The sequence below is a fragment of the Rhea pennata genome, chromosome 6 (assembly GCF_028389875.1).
Source record: "Rhea pennata isolate bPtePen1 chromosome 6, bPtePen1.pri, whole genome shotgun sequence".
NCBI lineage: Eukaryota > Metazoa > Chordata > Aves > Rheiformes > Rheidae > Rhea > Rhea pennata.
The window spans coordinates 19,135,086-19,154,013 of NC_084668.1; the positions used below are offsets into that span (position 1 = coordinate 19,135,086).

Consider the following 18,928-nt stretch of genomic DNA (forward strand, 5'->3'; position numbering starts at 1 on the left):
TGATGTTGCATTTGTTACTTATCAAAACTGATCATAAAAATCAAGTTATACATTGCTTATGAGAAAATTGTTGCAAAAGAATTGTTCAGTTTAGAAGCTTGCTGAAACTATTTTACTCAATATGTTGGAAAAGAATTTTAACATTTTACACAAACAGTTTTTCAATACTTGTTAGTATAGATTTTGCTATTTTAGAAATTGATCTTTACATGGAGGAGAGAATTAAAATAGTGCAGAGAGCACACTGAGGATATGTTTCATTAGAGCTGATATGTGCTTTGCTCCAGTTGTGCCACCTCCCATGGTGAATATTGCACATACTAACTTCCACAGATTGAAGCTTTTGTTAAGCTAATTGCAGACAATCTATCTTAAAAAAAGTTAAATCATGGAGGAGTTTTCATCCTAATTATATAACATAAAACAGACAAATGGAATCTTTATAGTTTAAAAATATGTATATCTGAATTGAGGATTAAAAAAAATTTAGTGCATGTATTTCAAAAAGATTAGCTTCCTTAGTTAACAGTGAGTGCATTTTTTTCCAGTGATGGTATACTCAGCAGGTACAATTGTAGAGCTTTTGAGAACAGCAGAAGCAGAAAGCAAGCAAACATAATAGATGAGCCTAATCTTCTCAAAATAAAAATGAGATTGAGACTCTATTCCTGGTGCTTACCCAAAAGGCTCCATCTAACTAGTTAGAACAGGGGACTCTTTGGTTGTGTATTTGTTGCTATAGTAGAGCAGGTTGTTAGTGGCGATTTAGTGCAGAGGTATAATGTAGTGCCTCAAGGACTCTTAAAACTCCAAAGGTTGCCTGGCTCTGCTAGAAGCAGCCAGTACGATTAGATATGCTTATTTCTGTGATTCTCCCTTCCAGGAGAGAAGATGCAGAGCAAAGAGCTGTGCTATTTTATAATCTGAGGTCTCTGAATTTCTGCTTAGCTACCATTTATAAAGAGTAGACTCGTGTTCATGATGATTATTGGAATCTGGTCTCAATATGAGGATTATTTACTTCCCTCCTCTCTCTAGGATATCTTGGTTTACATCTACTTAAAAGTTTTACCTTGCTTTCACTTTCATGGATTTTGCAGCATTTCTGATACTGGCACTCTCTTACTAATATAATCATAGGGTTAACATACATATAATCAAGGGTTAACTTTTATAGAAATACCTTACTAGATTTATAATGTTCTGCATGCTACAAATTTTGCTTAAATACTGAACATAAAGCAGCAGATAGTAAAATTGGGAAAAGAGCTCTTGTACTGAAGATTGCAGAAGTTGTTTGGGCCTTCTTGTTGCCTTGTCTCAGGCACAAAGTAAAGTGTTTTCAGAAAATCTAAAATATACCATCAAAAATAGAAACCTTTAATTTTGGATAAGAGTCCAACACTCAAGAAGAGCTTTTAAGGAAAACTGCCTTAGTGGTGGTATGAAAATCTGTATAAGGCCAGATAATTTTTTTTTCTAGTTAATTAGATTATCAGGTAAGGCAGATACTGTCCAATTGGCTATCTAACAAAGGAATTAAAATTGGATGAGCTGCTGGTGGCTGCTTTTTGCATTCTTCTTTCCCAAATTGTTTATGTCAAAGTGATGCAAGATATTATTAATCCAAATCAGCAGAAACTTGTGTGGGTTTCTACTGTACTGAGCTCTGATTCTGTGATGAATCATGGGCTGAATCAGAGCTTCAGAATTTGTCCTGATTATGATAAAAGATAAACATCAAAGGTAAAAAGCAGCTGATTTGCCAGAACAACAGTGTCTATCAGTATGCCACTTTATAGATTTATTTATTTTTTAAGTTAAGAACTACACAGATCAGCTGCCTACCATTCTTTTATTACTGTTTACTTGCATAGTACACTAGGGTTGTCAAGCTTGAACTTTGGATTTTTAAACAAGATATCACTCAATTTCTTTGTCTAGTCAGTTAAGAGAGCTCATCTAAAATTATTCTTTCTTTTTAACTAGATTAAAAAGTATTAGTGTAATAAAGGAACTACAACAACATTTTTTTTTTGCTATTTTTTGAAGATATTATATAGGAAGACTATAATGAATTCATGCCTATAGTTTCTTAATCCCTACAAGTTTGCTGCAGTCAAATTTTTCTTGTTGTTTTATTCAGTTAATATGTCCAAGAACTCCAGAGTTCACAATCTTAGTTCACTTTTAAGACTCTTTCAGATTTAAATTGTCCTTCAGTATAGAATTTGGGGAGCAGCTGTAATGCTATTTTGAATCAGTCCTACTTCTAGAATCTCTTGATTTGTTGGTTAGGAAAACTTATTTCTTCTGAGAAAAAAAATTAGAATGATGTAGTGTGTAATACTTTTACTTTGAAAATACTATTGTGGCAGATGTTTTTTGTTTTATCTGGGAGGTGGGCATCTGTGTAATAAGGTGAGCTGATACATGACAGGCTTTGCGTGTGTCTTGGGTCATCTTTTTAAGACTTTCCCTTTGCAACTGTAATAAGCAGTGATGGTAGTATTTCTTAACAAATGTGCAGCAGGTTCTTACTGCAAGTGAGTCATTCTGAAAATCACTGATGTTATGTGTCAGGCTTCTTCAAAAAGAGATTTTAATTTCCTATAAGTAAAGTTGCTATTCTATTTGCTTTCTAGATGCTTTCTACTATTACTTGCATTGCAGTCGTGCTATTTTTTCTCTTCCTTAATGAAGTTCCTCTGAAATTTATTGCTATAACACTACATAGGTAATTCCTGCCCTCAAGTGTTTGCAAAATGTTACAAAGTGTGTGTTAGAATACATTAGCACTAGGAGGAAGAAAGACTTTAATGGCAGTGATGACATGCACACCATCAAGATGTGTCTGCTATGTATGTTAGAAATTTAATAATCCCAAGTAATGTAATAGGCTACTCTTTCCATATAAATGACTATTGGACCTGAAGATAAGATAGAGCTTGTATTGCTTAGGGGGTTTTGTCCTGTTTCTACTACTCAGTTGTTATTTACTGCCAGTGCTTATAGCCCTATTCATTGTGTTACACAATTGAAACATTGATGACATCCTAGAGTTTGTATGTATTCCTGTTGTATCTGATAGTCCAGACACCTTAGAATTTAAAGAAATGATTGTCTTTATTCAGCATTTCACTCTTGTAATTTTGCATGTTAGCCGTTCTCAGGTTAGGCTGCTGCTCAGTTTTTGTGTTCTTCTCAATGCTGCTATGCACACACTGTGAACAGAATTTGATGAATCGAATAAGCTCTGTGGTTTTGTTTTAGGTAGTATTCCTGAATTAACTTTAGTCCTTATCTTTCTGAGGAATAGTGTATCACTGTCACAGAATCACAGAATAGTTGAGGTTGGAAGGGACCTCTGGAGATCATTTACTCCAACGCCTCTGCTCAAGCAGGGTCACCTAGAGCCTTTGAGTCACATTGCCCTGGATTGTGTCCATATGGCTTTTGGATATCTCCAAGAAGGAGATGCCGCAACCTCTCTGGGTGATCTGTTCCAGGGGTCATACACCCTCACAGTAAAGAAGTTTCCCCTTATGTTCAGATGGAGCTTCGTGTGTTTCAGTTTGTACCTGCTGCCTTTCGTACTCACACTGGGCACCACTGAGAAGAGTCTGGTTGCGTCTTCTCTACACTTTCCCTTCAGATACTTCAGACATTGATAAGATCCACCCCCCCCCTCTTCAGTCTTATGTTTTCCAGGCTAAACAGTCCCAGCTCTCTCAGCCTTTTCTCACAGGAGAGATGCTCCGGTCCCTTAATCATTTTAGCAGCCCTTTGCTGGACTGGATTTTGTTTTTTTTAATGTAGTCTATTGATAATTTTCTGCATTAATATATTTAGATATATTTATTTTGTGAGAACAAATAAAGTAGTTTTGTATAATCACTTTCATTTTACTTACCTTAACACTGTTAGGAAGAAATATGTATAATGTATTTGCTGTTAATGCATTTGCTATCTGGGCTGCATTCCAGTTCCAAATTGTATTTCTGTAAATGCAGTGCCAGTCTTTGTATCCTTGAAAGAGTTATACTTAATCTGTATTGCTAAATTGAGAAAAAGAATTCCTATTTGTTTTAGTCAAGGCTTTTCATCTATAAACACTTATTCACTAAAGCATTAAACCTCCAGCACTTAGCCCTTGAAAGTGTCTTTTATTAAAGTCTGCATTTTAAGACTTTAATGGGCTTGAGGTAAAATCTGGAGATGAAAAGCATCGTTTATAATGTTTGTCTGGCTTTTAGAACATTTTGCATTTCATCCCTCGAAACTGTTATTTCTGCATAAAAATATTTTGGCACTAGTGCTGTGGTGAGAATTTTTAAATCATCCTGTCTTCCAAAATGTCCATTGTTTATTAGATTATTTTTCATTCCAACTCTGTAGTATTACAAAATCATTTGATCTACAAGAGTGTAAATTTCTTTGGACAAGCACCTAGTTTTCTTTGCTGATAAAGACCTTATTCGTACCTGTGATGTATTCACAGACAATATCTTGTTTTAGTAAATTTCCAGTTTTGTCATCATACAGCTCAATCACACGTTAGTTCCTGACATTTCTCAGTTTGTTTTTGAATTTCATATGATGGATATTATTTGTTTCTTGACTCCTTTGTTGAACTTTATGTTGTTTAAAAATGCATTTTTTATTAAACATTTTTAGGGTTTTTCATTGGCCATTTTTAGTACTTGACATTATTTTTTCATATGTCTATGCAATGACTCCTGTATCAATAAACTAGCGTTGCATACACAAGGAATTCCTTTGAACATTTGATGTAGTAATATTTTATCGATCACTTCTGGTATAGAACATATGCTAAAAGGAAGTCTGAAAAATCTATGTAATCAAAACAATTTATTTTGGATCTTGTCTCTTCGTATTTGCCAAAAGCTAGCTGCACCATTAGAGAACTGCTTCACTGTGTTGTTCAAGTTGGCAGATGAAAATGTTCTCTTTTGATATTTTCATTTAGTTCCTTTGAAACTGTGCAGACTCTCAAATTACCATCTGTTTTTTTGATTGTAACCACTGAATGAACCCAAAAGGTTCTGTCACTTAAACATATGATGCCATTTTCTGTCATTTCGTTCAAAAACTGTTCAGTCCAGCCTTTAATGGCAATACTTTCTTTATGATATGAATCACAGATCTCGCGTTTTCTTGTAGTTATGGTGAGTGTACTGTGAACAAATGTCAAACCTTGTCATATACAAACTGTGGACTCAGAGTTGACAGTTGTTCTTTGGTGATTTGCGTAATTTGAAATATGAAATAGTCCTTTATTTTAAATATGTAATTTAAACTTAATGAATTTGTATTCTTTAATTTAAGATTTAACTATTTAATTTATTTATACCTGTGCTTTCCAATCCAGAGTTCTGACTGTTTTTTCCCAAGCAGTCTTTCAAATGTTCCTCTCGATTGAATTTTCAATCTGTTTAACAGCTTAATCTTGTGATTGAGGTCACTGGACTCTGTGCTCAACAACTCAGGGTATTACCTCCCAAGTGTGCTATTTTATTGATTTCAGTAATATCATGTTAAGCTTTCAATCTGAACAAGTCTTGTTTTGCCTTTATTTGCTTTCAGCTATGTTACTTAATAATAATGACATATTTAAACTAGTTCCAATTTAGATTTTATTTCACTGGAGACTTTTGTTTCAGCTGTGACACTTATGTGGTATTACGTTTCTGATGGTGCTTTTGTGATGAATTTAACATTTATTACAAACATTGTAACAGGGCATGGGGTTGCCTGTGAGCAATCTGCTTCTTGGTTTGACCCTCCACCTGTCTTTTGTTCAGTTTTCACCTTGTCATGTCCTCAGGTTTTTGGCTCTGCTTGCTTTAGAGCTTGCAGTGCTGTGATTACTGCTGCAGAGAAGCCTTTGTCAGGTTTTGTTGCTTTGTCTTTTTAAATTGTATGTCTCTTACCAACTACTAGGTTGCATGGTATCTTTTATTTTATTTTATTTTATTTTATTTAAAAATATCTGTATTTTTCCATGCTAACCACAAATTTGGATTTTTTTTTGATTTCACAGGAAGTCAATCTCAGTATTCATTTTGGATATACTGATAGAACCAATGGCACTCATTGCATTTATTCTGTTTATAGATGCAAAAGAGCTTGTTTTCCTCAGTCTCCATTATTTGGGTAGCAACCACTTTGGCACACTAGCATAGCTCTGAATTACAACACTGCTTGTCCTACAAGCTGCGAGCTAGGGATTTTAGCCTTGTCTCTACTATTTAGTGCATGACACTTTTTTTGGATGTTCATATGTTTTGTGTATGTGCTCACTTTTGTTCTTCAGAGAAATTGGAGACTCTTACTTTAGAAAACAGATACTGCCCTCTTTCCTTTTCAAGTAATTTAGCTGAAAAGTTGAACAAAGTAGTTTCCAGTAAAATTAGAAGTAAAATCCAACTCTCAGTCCACTTGAAGACTTTACCTCTTTGGATGAACAATCTAAACCAGCTAAATTAGATAACTTTTCTATAATCGCTGTTGTAAACACCAGAAGCAGGACTTGGTTCACAAATGCAGCCCAAGAATCATTAATCTCCTATTGCTCCTAGTAACTAACAAACTGGGGAAGTGTATTAAGTGTCCCTGTTAGCGAAAGGTTAACGTAAAGGACAGCATTTCAATGGGATATCCTGCATAAAGGACAGTTTGATAACTGCTTGTGTTTCCTTCTCGACCTTTTTTAAGCTGGGGGACCAAACCAAACAAACGCTGGCTTTTAAATTAGGTTTTGTAGTCAGCTGTTGTTGCAATTTTGAGGAAGAGAAAGGACCCTTATTTATTTATTTATTTATTTTTATTAATCTCTCATTTTGTCTTGTAATCACACAGTTACACAATTTGGAAGTTTGAGAGGTGTAAATACCATCAACCTTACTGATATGTGCTGGGTTCAGTTTATTCTGGTGTACACTGTCAATGACCACTTATTTCAAGAGAATACAAGCCTAGCAGTTCAAAATATTTTTTTTTATGTTGTACAGCACAGAAAAAAGAGCTCTGGATCTTGTTTCTTTACTGACCAGTGCAGAAGACAGGCCCAGTTTAGTCTGTATACTTGTTGGACCTTACCTGCTTTTTCAGGGGAGGGTGAATGTCATTCGTCAGATAACTCTCATGGGTAGATTGGTGCAAATGCAGTATACCTTCAATAAGTTTATTCTGTGTTTCATTCTGCAACTTTCCTGTAGTATTATGTGAGGGATTGTGCATGCTGGGAACCTGAAGCACTGGAGCACTCTGGCTGCACTTGGGTGTCCCCATAATGCTCTCATTCACTTGGACTTGGGATGACTCTGGGGGCGGGGTGGTGTAGAGCACCCCCAGTAACAAAACTGTGGTGTTTAACAGATGTCTCCACAGTGAATGAAAGTGGCTTTTGGATCCTAGTTGACTCTAGAAGTGGGATAGATGCAGTTTGCTGTGCTGTGCTTGTACATGTGAGCCAGACTGTGTCTGAACCAATTTGAAGTATCTGCATCCATAATGCTCTGATTCACAGCCAAGGTAAATTGTTCACAGATAATGAAGAGCTACATTTAAGTTATACAATTGCTCATTTAAGTGTTTGCGTGTGCTTGCAAAATCAATTTACAGATGGGTATATTTTATGTAAATGATGTATTTTAACTAAGTCTGAATAGAGAAGGAGTGCTTGAAATTAAACAAGACTACTACAAAAGTGCAGATTTCTTTAAATCTTTTTAAATGGCTTAGGCAGTAAGAACATTTCACTTTAACAGCTTGGAAAATGATTTTGTGGTTGCATGATAAATCAAGATTCCTTACCGAGGAAGCATTCTACTCCAGTGTTTTTAATATCAGCAGGTACAGTATCGTCTGAGCAGTTAATAAAATGGGTTACGTTTTATTCCTGAGTATTTCATGTCTTGCTGAAAGTTCCACCTGGCTGTGAAACAACCTTAAAAAAAAATTAATGGCAAGCTGTGTCTCTGGCTAGAGTGATGCTCTGCATGATGTTACAGATCATTCCAGAGGAAAACATTTTCTCAAAAGAAAGAGACAACCCCCAAACTCTTGCTTTGTAATATTGCTGAACATAGAAACCCTGGAGAATCTCTGTTGTTATGTTAAAGTGCTATGAAGCTATGGTCTGTATTCTTTTCTCTGTTTTGTTATATGGAAGTTGGAGAAATGGTCATGCAATTTGGATACTTTGGAAGGTCTTGGTTTTGCACTTCTGCAGCTACGGCTTCAGCTGGTGGGAGCATAGGTTTGTTATCTCGCAAGATCAGGAAAATACAGCCTGTTTTGAAAATGAGATGTTTAAAATACTTCTGTTTGCCATATACCGTCTGGTCATAAGCCCTGCTGCCTTTGTTTTCAAACCTGGCTTTACTATCAGGAGGATTAACTGTGGCATTTCAGAGACTGGGAACTTCTTTTAAAAGAGATATTGAGAGATGTGGAAGGGAGTTGAAGTGGAATCCAATAATGACAGGTGCCGATGGAGACAGCTTTTCGGACTTCGGTGCTATCCAAGTCTGCTCAGAACAGGTTTGGGGAAGATAGTGAAATATGGGAGTCTGACAATAATCTAACTGCACTCCTACGGTTGCTACTGCAAGCGGCTTTATATCAAAGGAATAACAGCTTGGGGTGTTGGTACTGAGGCAAGCAAACAAGTCTTTATTCTTCCAAAATATGGTGAATCTTCATTTTTTTTAACATAACCATGTGGCAAAAGCCAGACAGTAAGGAGAAAGTTGTTGAAGACTCAAGGTAAGCCACTTTCTCCTCACTTTATCAGGAAACAAAAGTTGTTAGCCACTGTGCTGACACACAACTACCTCCTCAGGTTATGTGACTATTAATCTGGCAGAGTGCCCAATGAAGACAAGGAAAAGGATAGGGATGTGATTTTGTTTATCCTGGCATTTTCTCTCCTCAATTGAAACGTCTTAAATATTGATACCGTCCTCAGCAGTTAATATTTTTTAGTGTGTAATATCGAAAATACTGTAATTCCAGGAATGACACCAAGCAAATTGAGTTTCACTGTCAGTAAGCAAGGTTGGGACCACAACCCTAAATTTGCCTGTTCTAGAGGAGCCCTTTTTTTCAGTTCTTCCTTTTGATTTGTGTCTTAGAGCAACTCAAAGAAGGTAATCCTTGCTATTACATCTTCTATGATTTGTCTTTTGGCCAGCAGCATTATAAAGAGGGAGAAGGAGATCTTTTCAGTTGTACTCCAGCACAGATGCCCTAATCATAGAATTATAGAATCAGTAAGATTGGAAGGGACCTCTGGAGATCATCTAGTGCAACCTCCCTGCTCAGCAGGGTCACCTAGAGCATGTTACAGGGTTGTGTCCAGGCGGGCCTTGAAGATCTCAAGAGGAGACTTCACAACCTCTTTGGGCAACCTGTTCCAGTGCTCCGTCACTCTCACAGTGAAGAAATTCCCCCTCACGTTCAGGTGGAATTTCCTATGGTTCAATTTCTGCCCATTACCTCTTGTCCTATCACATGGGGCAACTGAAAAGAGAGTTGTATGTTTTTTTCTGAAGAGCACTTCTCATCTTACAGTGGAGTAAACTATTGGCCTATTTTGGGAATTTGCAATATGCAAATTCACGTCCAAAGCCTATCTAAAGGGGAGCTGGTCTTAACCTCAGGACAGAGGCAGTTCCTCAAAAGGCAATAGAACTGAGCAGAGGAGTGGACATCTTTCATGGAGCTGGTGCTTTGCTTTCTGTCTTGTATTCCAAATCTGTCCTTATTCTTGGCTCATTCTTAAAATCCTATAGAAGACTCTTTCTTTTGAACTTGTGTTATCTTCTGTCTTGCCTTTCTGTCGTTCGCCTTGCTGTCCTGCCTCTACCTCTTCCCTTAAATTTGAGAGTAATAAAAACAACATGTGGTGTAGGCTGGGAGCTGGTGTGTGGGGATAACTGACCTGGTTGGGTTTGAGATAACTTTGGAGTTGAAAGTGCCCTTTAGAGATAGATGAGGCATCTCCAAGATGGTTTTTAGCTTAGGCACAGCACCGGGCAGTATTACTTGTAGGCACAAGCTGTTAGGTCAGCACAGCTGTTAATGCTGTACAGAGTGCAATTGCTGGCTGGGGTTAAGTGCTGCATTGGAAATCTCCGCACAACTCTGTTGGATGTAAATACATCCATTATGTTTGCTTCTGTTTACAGATATCTTTGTCTATGGACCTGTCTTTTTGTATATCTGTCATTAAAAAGGGCTGTGGATTCTTTGATTATGTCTTCATTGTGAAATATGTGGACTCAGACATCTTTATTGCTCTGAAATCATCTATGTATGACATCAGTTTATGTGGATATTGAGAATTTCAGAAAAACTGTGTGTGTGTGTGTGCTTTTATATATATATATATATATGTATATATATATATGTAGTGTATGGTTGACTGTAGTAATTAAACTCTGCGTTTAACTAGTATGCTTGTAGTGCCTCTTGTTCTCTTCCTTTTTCTCTTGCTCTTGGCAGCTATCAGAGACCTGACAAATTATGTCTCTACTTATTAGGATATCTACTTTTTATTTTTTCTGCTCTGCTTGCTCTGCCACTGAATTTGCTGGTAGAAATGAACCTGACTCCAACACAGAATCATGAACTGTCTGAATTTTCAGTACAGAAGGTTCTGACTCAGCTTATTATATCACTATTTCTGTGCAGCACAGTTTCTACTAACAGATAGGCAAGGACATTGTTTGCTTAAATGATGTTTTACTTGCTCTGACGCTTTTGCCTTCTTTTCCTTTTAAGTATAACTACTGTTGCTAGCAAGATTTTCCAAAATAGTTATTAAAAAAAATAAAAGACTGAACAGTTTCTTTCCCACTTGAAATATATAATGCATATATTTATTAATATTTTTGAACAGGGATATTTAAGAGTGTTTTCTGCTGGTGGATTTCATGCTGAATCTTTTTCCAATGAATGCAAAAATGGTTTTCATTATCTAGGGGAGAGTCAAGTTCACTCACACATCTATGTAATGATTTTCTTGCATGGATGTATGCACCAGGTTGTAGAGTGAGATCCTATTAGGTGTTTCCAGAAAATGCTGCATATTTTTCTGTATCAGTGTATTTCTTATTACTGTGCTGAAAGTATTGTTATTATAATACTAAGGAATAAAGAGCTAGATTGTGATCTTCCATTGTGAGTATAAAAGGAATGAAAAAGTTGTTTCTCCTCATGGCAAGCCAGTGCTGTGTGGCATATATGGTAGGGGTTATGAGGGGTGTGTGTGTGCGTGGAAAGGTACGCATCATGATGCTGAGTTTAAATGCATTATGCATGGGAGTTGTCAGGAACCGATTTCAAAGTTGCATAGATGACCTTAATTTGGCAACCATATGCCTTTTGAGGGATTGAATTTTGCATTAGTAACATCCTTAAAAACTTTTTTTTTTGAGAATGAAACATCTCCAGATACCTTTTTACTGTTGAATTGTATTGCATTTAAATGGAGAAGGAATTGAGGCCCTTTATTTGAAATCCGGTAGGATACTAATTGTTATTATTGTAATTTCTTAAATAAAATCTTTCTTCTCTTGCCTCTTTATTTTATTACATTTATTTATGTATTTTTCAGATATGATTCTGGACCAACAGGTGGGCTCTGGACAGCTCAGTGAGGATGTTCGTCACAGGGTGCATGAGGCATTACTTAAACAGCATCACCATCAGAACCAGAAGAAGCTGAGCAACAGGATTCCAATTGTGAGATCCTTTGCTGATATTGGGAAGAAGCAGTCTGAGCCCCATTCTATGGATAAAAATGGTAATGCGTTGCTTTATTTTACATTTCAGAACTTCCAGTAGCATCTACCTGCTCAATATCCCATGTGCTTTTGTTCCAGCAGCTTGAGCTGAAAGTGATAGTCTGAAAAAAATTGCTGTGTCAAAATGATTCTTTTAACGGGAGAGTGGTTCCTCTTTTGAAATCAGGAACACACCTGTATAAATTTGGAGTTCAGAGCCGTAACACAACTTATGGCTGTGAGATACCAAGTGAACTTGCTCAGGCGCTGGAAGTAGATTAGCTACGTCAGCGTGGCACCTCATCCTGGGTAGCTGGCATTGTATATTATCCCAGGTGGAGTACCACTCTAGTACAGCTACTGTGCTTTTGGCACGCTCTGAGCTGCTTTAGACTGAACTTGCGCAACTTTGCACAGTGTTGCTCTAAACTGTGGACATATTCCATTGGTGCCAGAAATGTGATTTTATTACTTTTAATTCCTGTTAACCATAAAAGACCTATTTATTTAAAGTGTAATGAATTGTTATAATAGTTTCTCAGTCCGTACGCACATGCTAGCTTCTATTCTTGGATTTATATTTAAATGCATCAGGGCTTGCGTTTTTGTAACTAAATGATAACAGATTATATATTAGGTAGCATTCAACTGGTATTTCAGATTCTGTAGTGAACCCCAGCTTGTGGGGTTAGAAAATGAAGAAAACATTCTCAAGATGATACTTTTGGAGGAAACAACAAAAAACCTGTACATTGTTCTTACAGAAAATCACTTTTTGGAAAATTATATTTCAGGAAAGTGAGAGAACAAGTCTGCAGAATGCTTCTACAGTAAAGTATCAGCTAACTTTTTTCTTGTTTTTGTAGAAGCCCTTATAGAGGAGCCTTAAGTAAAGCTTTGTAGAAGCTTTACTGTTATAGTTTAATCATGGTAAACGGTCTTTTTCTATTGCCCCTTCTTTAAATAAACACATACCCATGTAATGAAATTTGCAGCCAGATTTTGCAAACAGTTAAAATTACTTACTTATCCACTGTAGGTTTGTTTAGCCTCTGCATCCAGTATCATCCCAATACCCACAACCTTTCTGTCCCAGCATCACTGAATTGTGCTGACTCTTATCCTAGAGTCAGCTGCAGTATAATCTCAGTCCCTTCTGCTCCTTCTGTCTTCTGGGCCCTGTTGAGCTCCCCTTTTGAGCACAAGGGGAGTGTGCGAGAATTGTGGAGGTGCTTGGTCCAGAAAAGTGGGACTAATCGTATAGAGATGACTTTTTATTCCTTTTGTTTCAGTCATTGCCAAATAAAGGTTTAATAGGTACTTCTAAATATAGCCACTTCCCTGGGGAGGACTCTGCAACCTAGAAGGCAGCATATAATTTCATCTGAAGCGGATATTAAGTAGAAACATTTTCATTATACCAATAAATCATTTTAAGATTTTAAGGCAAAGATAATACTTGTGGTTATTAAGATGTGTGTGATTATCTATATGAATGTACAGAGTCATACATATTTGTGTGAATGTACAAAAGTAAAAGTAACTAGAACTATTTAAATTGTCTGTCCACTCCTAGGTAACTTTACTATTGATTCATGTGCCTTTACTGGTAGCTTTAAACACATATTCAGGAGGATGGAAATACAAATATTTTTAAAAAAGTTAATCGCGTTCCTATTCTTTGATTTCCACAGGAGAAAAGAGGGAATATATTACAGTATATAACGGGAATGTTTAGGTGTTACCTAACAAATAAGTAATAGGTCTCCTTAAAAAGATCCTTCAGGGCAAGCTATGGAAATATCACAAGCCAAATTTCAGTAACTTTGTCTATTAGTGTAGAGTAGTGTGGTGTAGTAACAGCCACTTCAGTAACATCTCACTTTTGCCTAGATTTTTTGTGGGCATCTTCGTTTCTTTATCTGATTCTCAAAGAAATAAATTCTGGTCAGCATCTAAGTGCATATTAAACACACTAGTTTCATAATCTCAATGTTTATGTGATTCTGTATGTAGGGAGACACAGTCTTTACATGGATTTTATTTGTTTTTGCTTATTTTACAAGATGGCTGAATTCCAATTTGCATGCATTTGTAGAGGCTCCTCAGCATTTTAACCCCTAGTTAAAAACACGGTCACTTTCACTATGTTATTCGAATTAAGTTAAATTCACTGTAAATAATGCAAATATACTTATATTTGTATTAACTTTAGGAAAATTTATAGGGAAGGTAAATCAATTTTGTATCTGAATTGTAGTAAAATTTTCCAAAAACAGTTGCAGCTCTCTCTATTCAGTTTGAAGAATTATTCTTCTACTTGTGCCTGTAAGTATTAGTGCATATTTGGCAGTCTTCTCTTTTGAAGAGGTCCATGCAGTTGCTTGCCTGGTGATAAAAGCAGAGAGGGTATGGTTTATTTCAAATTTATCTCCTATGGTATATTACTGTGTTATGTTAAATAGTTTGATTCTTCTTTTATTATCTTCCATGTACTAAAACTAGTGTAACTTTTAGAAGAAGAAAAGTCAGTCTAAATCTTTGGTTTTACAAGGAATCTCAATTTTTTTCTCCTCAGAACAAATAAAGTTATTAAGCAACTCATGTGCTTGAGTGGCAATAGTTGCCCCGATACTAAAAGATTAAAGGAGAGTGGAAAGAGAGATTATTCTGTAGAGCTGCCTAATTTGAGGCACACTGACTGCTGCTTTTTCTGACATACTTCTGGGCATTTCTCTACCCTGGGTCCTTGCCATGCTACACAGCATGTAAATTATGCAGAAATCTACACTGAGTTTCTCAGCCTTGGGGAATCCTGCTGCCCGTAAAAGCTTGCCTGTGGGCAGGAGTGAGCTTTCCGATCATGCGCTCTTGCTGTTGCCTTGTGATCCACCTGCTGCAGTCCAGCTATAGTACTGTGCTGGCTGTACCCCTACATTTCTTTTTAGATTGCCATTTTAAAAATACAAATGTTGTACAAGCTTCTCTTAATACTACAACAATGAATTGTAAAAGTGTGGGTTTGGATCAGGTGAAAGCTGAAGAAAAATGAACTACATATATGTAAAAGAGAACAATATTAAGAGATATAAATATCTTTTATTACTGTCAAGAGGGGGCTGTGAGTCACATCTTTGTTTCCTGAGGACAGACTGCTAAAATCCAGTCAGGGCTTCTTCTTAGCCTGCTTATTGCCATTGGTGTACACAGGTTGTATAGTATGTATGAATGCAAAATGTTCCGGATATTGCCAGCAGTACCAATCCTTCTCTCTCAGTTACAAAAAATGTATTAAAATAGTAAACATTTTAATATTTTACTGCTCTCTGAATGAGAAGCTTGATTCACAGAAGACTGGCCCATCTGCAGGGGGGAACAAACAGATCATCTTGGTGCTACGAACTAACACACAGCCAGGAGATGAATCCAGCCTTAGCAGAGGTCAAAGCTGTTCAGAAACTGTAGTGCTGGGAGTTGAGAAGAGCCAGTTCTTTCTCCCTGTTCAAATCAGAAAGGGAAGCTGGGCACTTCTGGACAAAAGGAAATCGTCAGTCTGATTAAATTGGGTTTAGTGCAGACAGTGTAACTGATACAAATCTTAGTGGTCTGTAATCTGTGAAACAGGTGGTTCAGAGATATGTCCTTGCCATTCAGGAAGGGCATCCTTCTCCAAGTTCTTGCCTATTTTATCAACTGTCTTGACTGTTTATCAACATATCCCAGTCCAGATGTCAGGATCAATGGCTGAAAATGAAGGCATAAGCTTCCATACGGGGCTGTGCTACTAACAGACCACTGTGATATCTTTGTTGGAAGATAGTTGTACATATGTTCTCCCTCCATTTTTTCTTTGTTTAGGAGTCTGTCAGACCGCCTAATTAATTTCTTTTGTATTTAGTTGTATTATCTTTTGTTTACAATGGTTTTTCTTCACATCCTCTGCAGGGCTAAGATGTCAGGGTGCTATGGATTTACCATGCATTTTTAATGCTGCCATGCTGTGTTTAACTTTCACTTTTCATTAAGCATCAAAACTGTGAGAATTAAAAGCCTGCCTTTGATGTTCCAATAAAAACCGACAGTCAAATTTGGCATAAGAGCAGCAAAAAAAAAAAAAAAAAAAAAAAAAAAAAAAAATTTTAAGGCTGAGTTGACACCACATACCCAGAATGGAGGATTGCAGACAACTTTAGCATAACTTGTCTAAAAGTTATGCTGAAGTTATGTAGTTATGTCTAAAATGTAAAAAATATGAATCTTTGTTGTTAATAAGTCATCTTTAGAAACTTTGATTGGAGAACAGTTTAGCTGATTTTAGGAAGATTAATAGGTTCTTGACTCAGCTACTTGAGAATTGTGTCTATAAATTCCTATGGCATGGTTTAAAATGCCAAATCCAGTTACAACTGTACGACATCTTTCTATTATTATAGGGATGCTAAAGTCATTTTGTAAGCCTCTTCACTGTTACAGACAATTCTGCAATTTAGAATTTAAGTGTATATAGCAAAGTAACCAACTCAGTGAAAGTGAAGTTAGGAAAAGTTTTCACAATGTAAATTTTAGCTATTTCACTTTTAGTGTTGACTTCAGAGTATATGTGTGTGTATAAGATGGGATCTAGTAGATTGTTTATTGAAAAAGGTTGAAGAACGAGGAACTTCCATCGTAGGATATGGGACTTTCTGACAAGGTGCATGGGAATGTATTTTACAAGTAGATTCTTTGTCCATTTTAACAAGATCCTGTGCATGTTTTCTGTTGCCTGTGTGTGCTGTTTATGTATGCTTCTTCTTCCTCAGCATCAGAACACACATCGTGACTGATTTTGAGAGATTTTGAGATTTTAAGCAGAGGTTTATCAGAAAGCAATGGTATATGATGGTTTATTAGGCATTTTAAACCAGGGATCCTCAGAGTTAACAGCATGAACTGCTGTAGCAGCTTAGTTTGTGTGCTTTTTTTTTAAAGTCTTTCTCCAGTGATTTCAATCAGCATGATTTGCCAGTTTGTGCTTCTTCATTGTTTTATGACAATAAGCACATGCAGAGGAGACTAAGACAATGCTTGAACATCTAATTTAGGACAGTATGCTTTAGTATCCCAGAAAGTCTAAATTACTAGTTATGTGATGCATATTTGTTATTTTTCTCTGAGTTTCCTAATCCTTGTGATCAGTTCAAGCATTTATGCCATAACTTGGTGCTAGCTTACAGCATGTGAAACTCAAATGATGTCAATACTACCATATGGAGAGACAGGCATTGCTTGGACGCATATGAGGAGGAAGGGAGGCATTCCTGGGTAAGTGGTCATGTTCCTCCCTCTTGGGGATAGGTTACAATGAATGTCATATGTATACCAGAGTTTTCTCCCAGAGGTGATCTTTGCTCAGGAGGATTGCTCCAGCTTTACTTGCAGTGAAGCCAAACCCAATGATAGTTAATTCCAGCTCAGATTAGCTAATTAGCTATTTTTCTTGTTTAAGATTCTTTTCAAATGTATTAATTTTAATGAACATTTTAATGAACATAAATCCACAGGTTTTTATATCATTGAAATATAACTTGTATTTAAAAACATCTGCATCTGATATTTATACTTTCTTTCTCCACATTTCCTTGTACCCATGATAAAATGGTAATTTATATGTATACAACTGTATCATTCATCTTTGTATTTCTTTATTTTGCTCTGTCTTTGTTGTGTCTGTCTCTAACAGGCTCATCTCATCTCTGTATCTTCCTCATCTCCTATCCTTTGGGTTCTGTAAACTCCTTGAAGGTTCAGAGGTAGTATAAATACATGTTCTTGCTTGGGCTTCCGATCATTTCAAATGTACACCCATGTCTTCATCTCAGTTTGTTGATAGCATGCACTTTCTTGCTAGAGTGATTGAAAAATACCTCAGGCCCCCTGTAAGCAGCTGTGGCACATTTGTGTGGAATTATGTCCTTTTCTTGGAGAAAAAATGTGATATTTGATGCCATTTCTTTATAAATCAATTTCCTTGCATTGATTTGTAAAATTGCAAATTATAGCATTTTAGTTAAAAAAGCATGACTTCACGTGAATTATGTTTGAGATTCAGGCCTAGCATTAGAAAAACTGGTAAATTGATTTCTTCTTTATCATCTTGGATATATATCATTGGAGAGCACCAAATTCTGCTTGCAATTATGCAGTTACTGTGGGAATGACAATGCTCCTTCACTGATTTAAAATCTTATGCCGCAAGAGGCCTAAAAGTACATATTCAATTCAGCCTACAGAGATGGTATTACTGCTCTGTTGTATTGGAACTTTACCATATGCTTAGCAAAAAATTACTGCTTTTTGAGCTTTGCTTTTAGATCTGGACCTTTGTTTTCTGATGTGGACAGTGAGTACATTTAGATTTGGGAAGCTGATAACTGGTTACAGTGAAAAGCATGAAGATTGTTATAGTTGGCTTGCAAAAGAGAAATTATTTGGGAATGGGAAGAAATATATACATTTTAGAAAAATAAACAATAATTTCTTATTAATTGCTTCTGGTTTGTTTGCATTAACTGCAATTTGTATCTGCATACATTGTTCTTGCCTTTTGTCATGGCATTGTAGAGACCTCTTAGATTTTGATTAATAAATACAGTGGTCATAGTTAAAGGTCTCCACTTGCAATCACTTTAGCTTAGAATTTTGGGGAGTAAAAGTATGTTGTACATTCCATTCACTTCCTGTTTTTTTTTTTTTTTTTTTTTTTAATTGACAGGCCTAATAGTTGAAAATGTTGAGTGCTCTGATAATCTATAAATGCAAACATCTATTAGTGTAACAAATGTGGACCTTACTTTGATGGTTCTGACTTTTAAATGTTCTGTCTTTGCATGAAATAATGTATTATTTTAATTTTTTGCTTTTCTTCAAAGCTGTGACAGTTTCACACTACCTGAAAAAAACATTCATTTTCTATGCACACTAATTTAAAATACAGTTTTAAAAACTGTTTTGGCATGGGCTTTCTAATACATAGATAAGCCTTAACACACATTTTATTGTGGGTTTATCTGCTGCGTATTAAGTTCCTTTGAATGTAGGCTGGGTATTTCAATGATACCACATTGTACATT

The 18,928-nt window shown here is 36.2% G+C and overlaps 1 protein-coding gene across 2 annotated transcripts in view; it reads left to right on the forward strand.

The window, feature by feature from the left end:
- The window catches only part of SLC4A10 (solute carrier family 4 member 10), a 121,148-nt gene that overhangs the window by 51,619 nt on the left and 50,601 nt on the right, over positions 1–18,928 (forward strand). For both annotated transcript variants that reach the window (XM_062579218.1, XM_062579219.1), the window contains one exon: positions 11,648–11,836. In XM_062579218.1, coding sequence (XP_062435202.1) covers positions 11,648–11,836 — 189 coding nt within the window. The remainder of the gene's footprint in view (positions 1–11,647; positions 11,837–18,928) is intronic.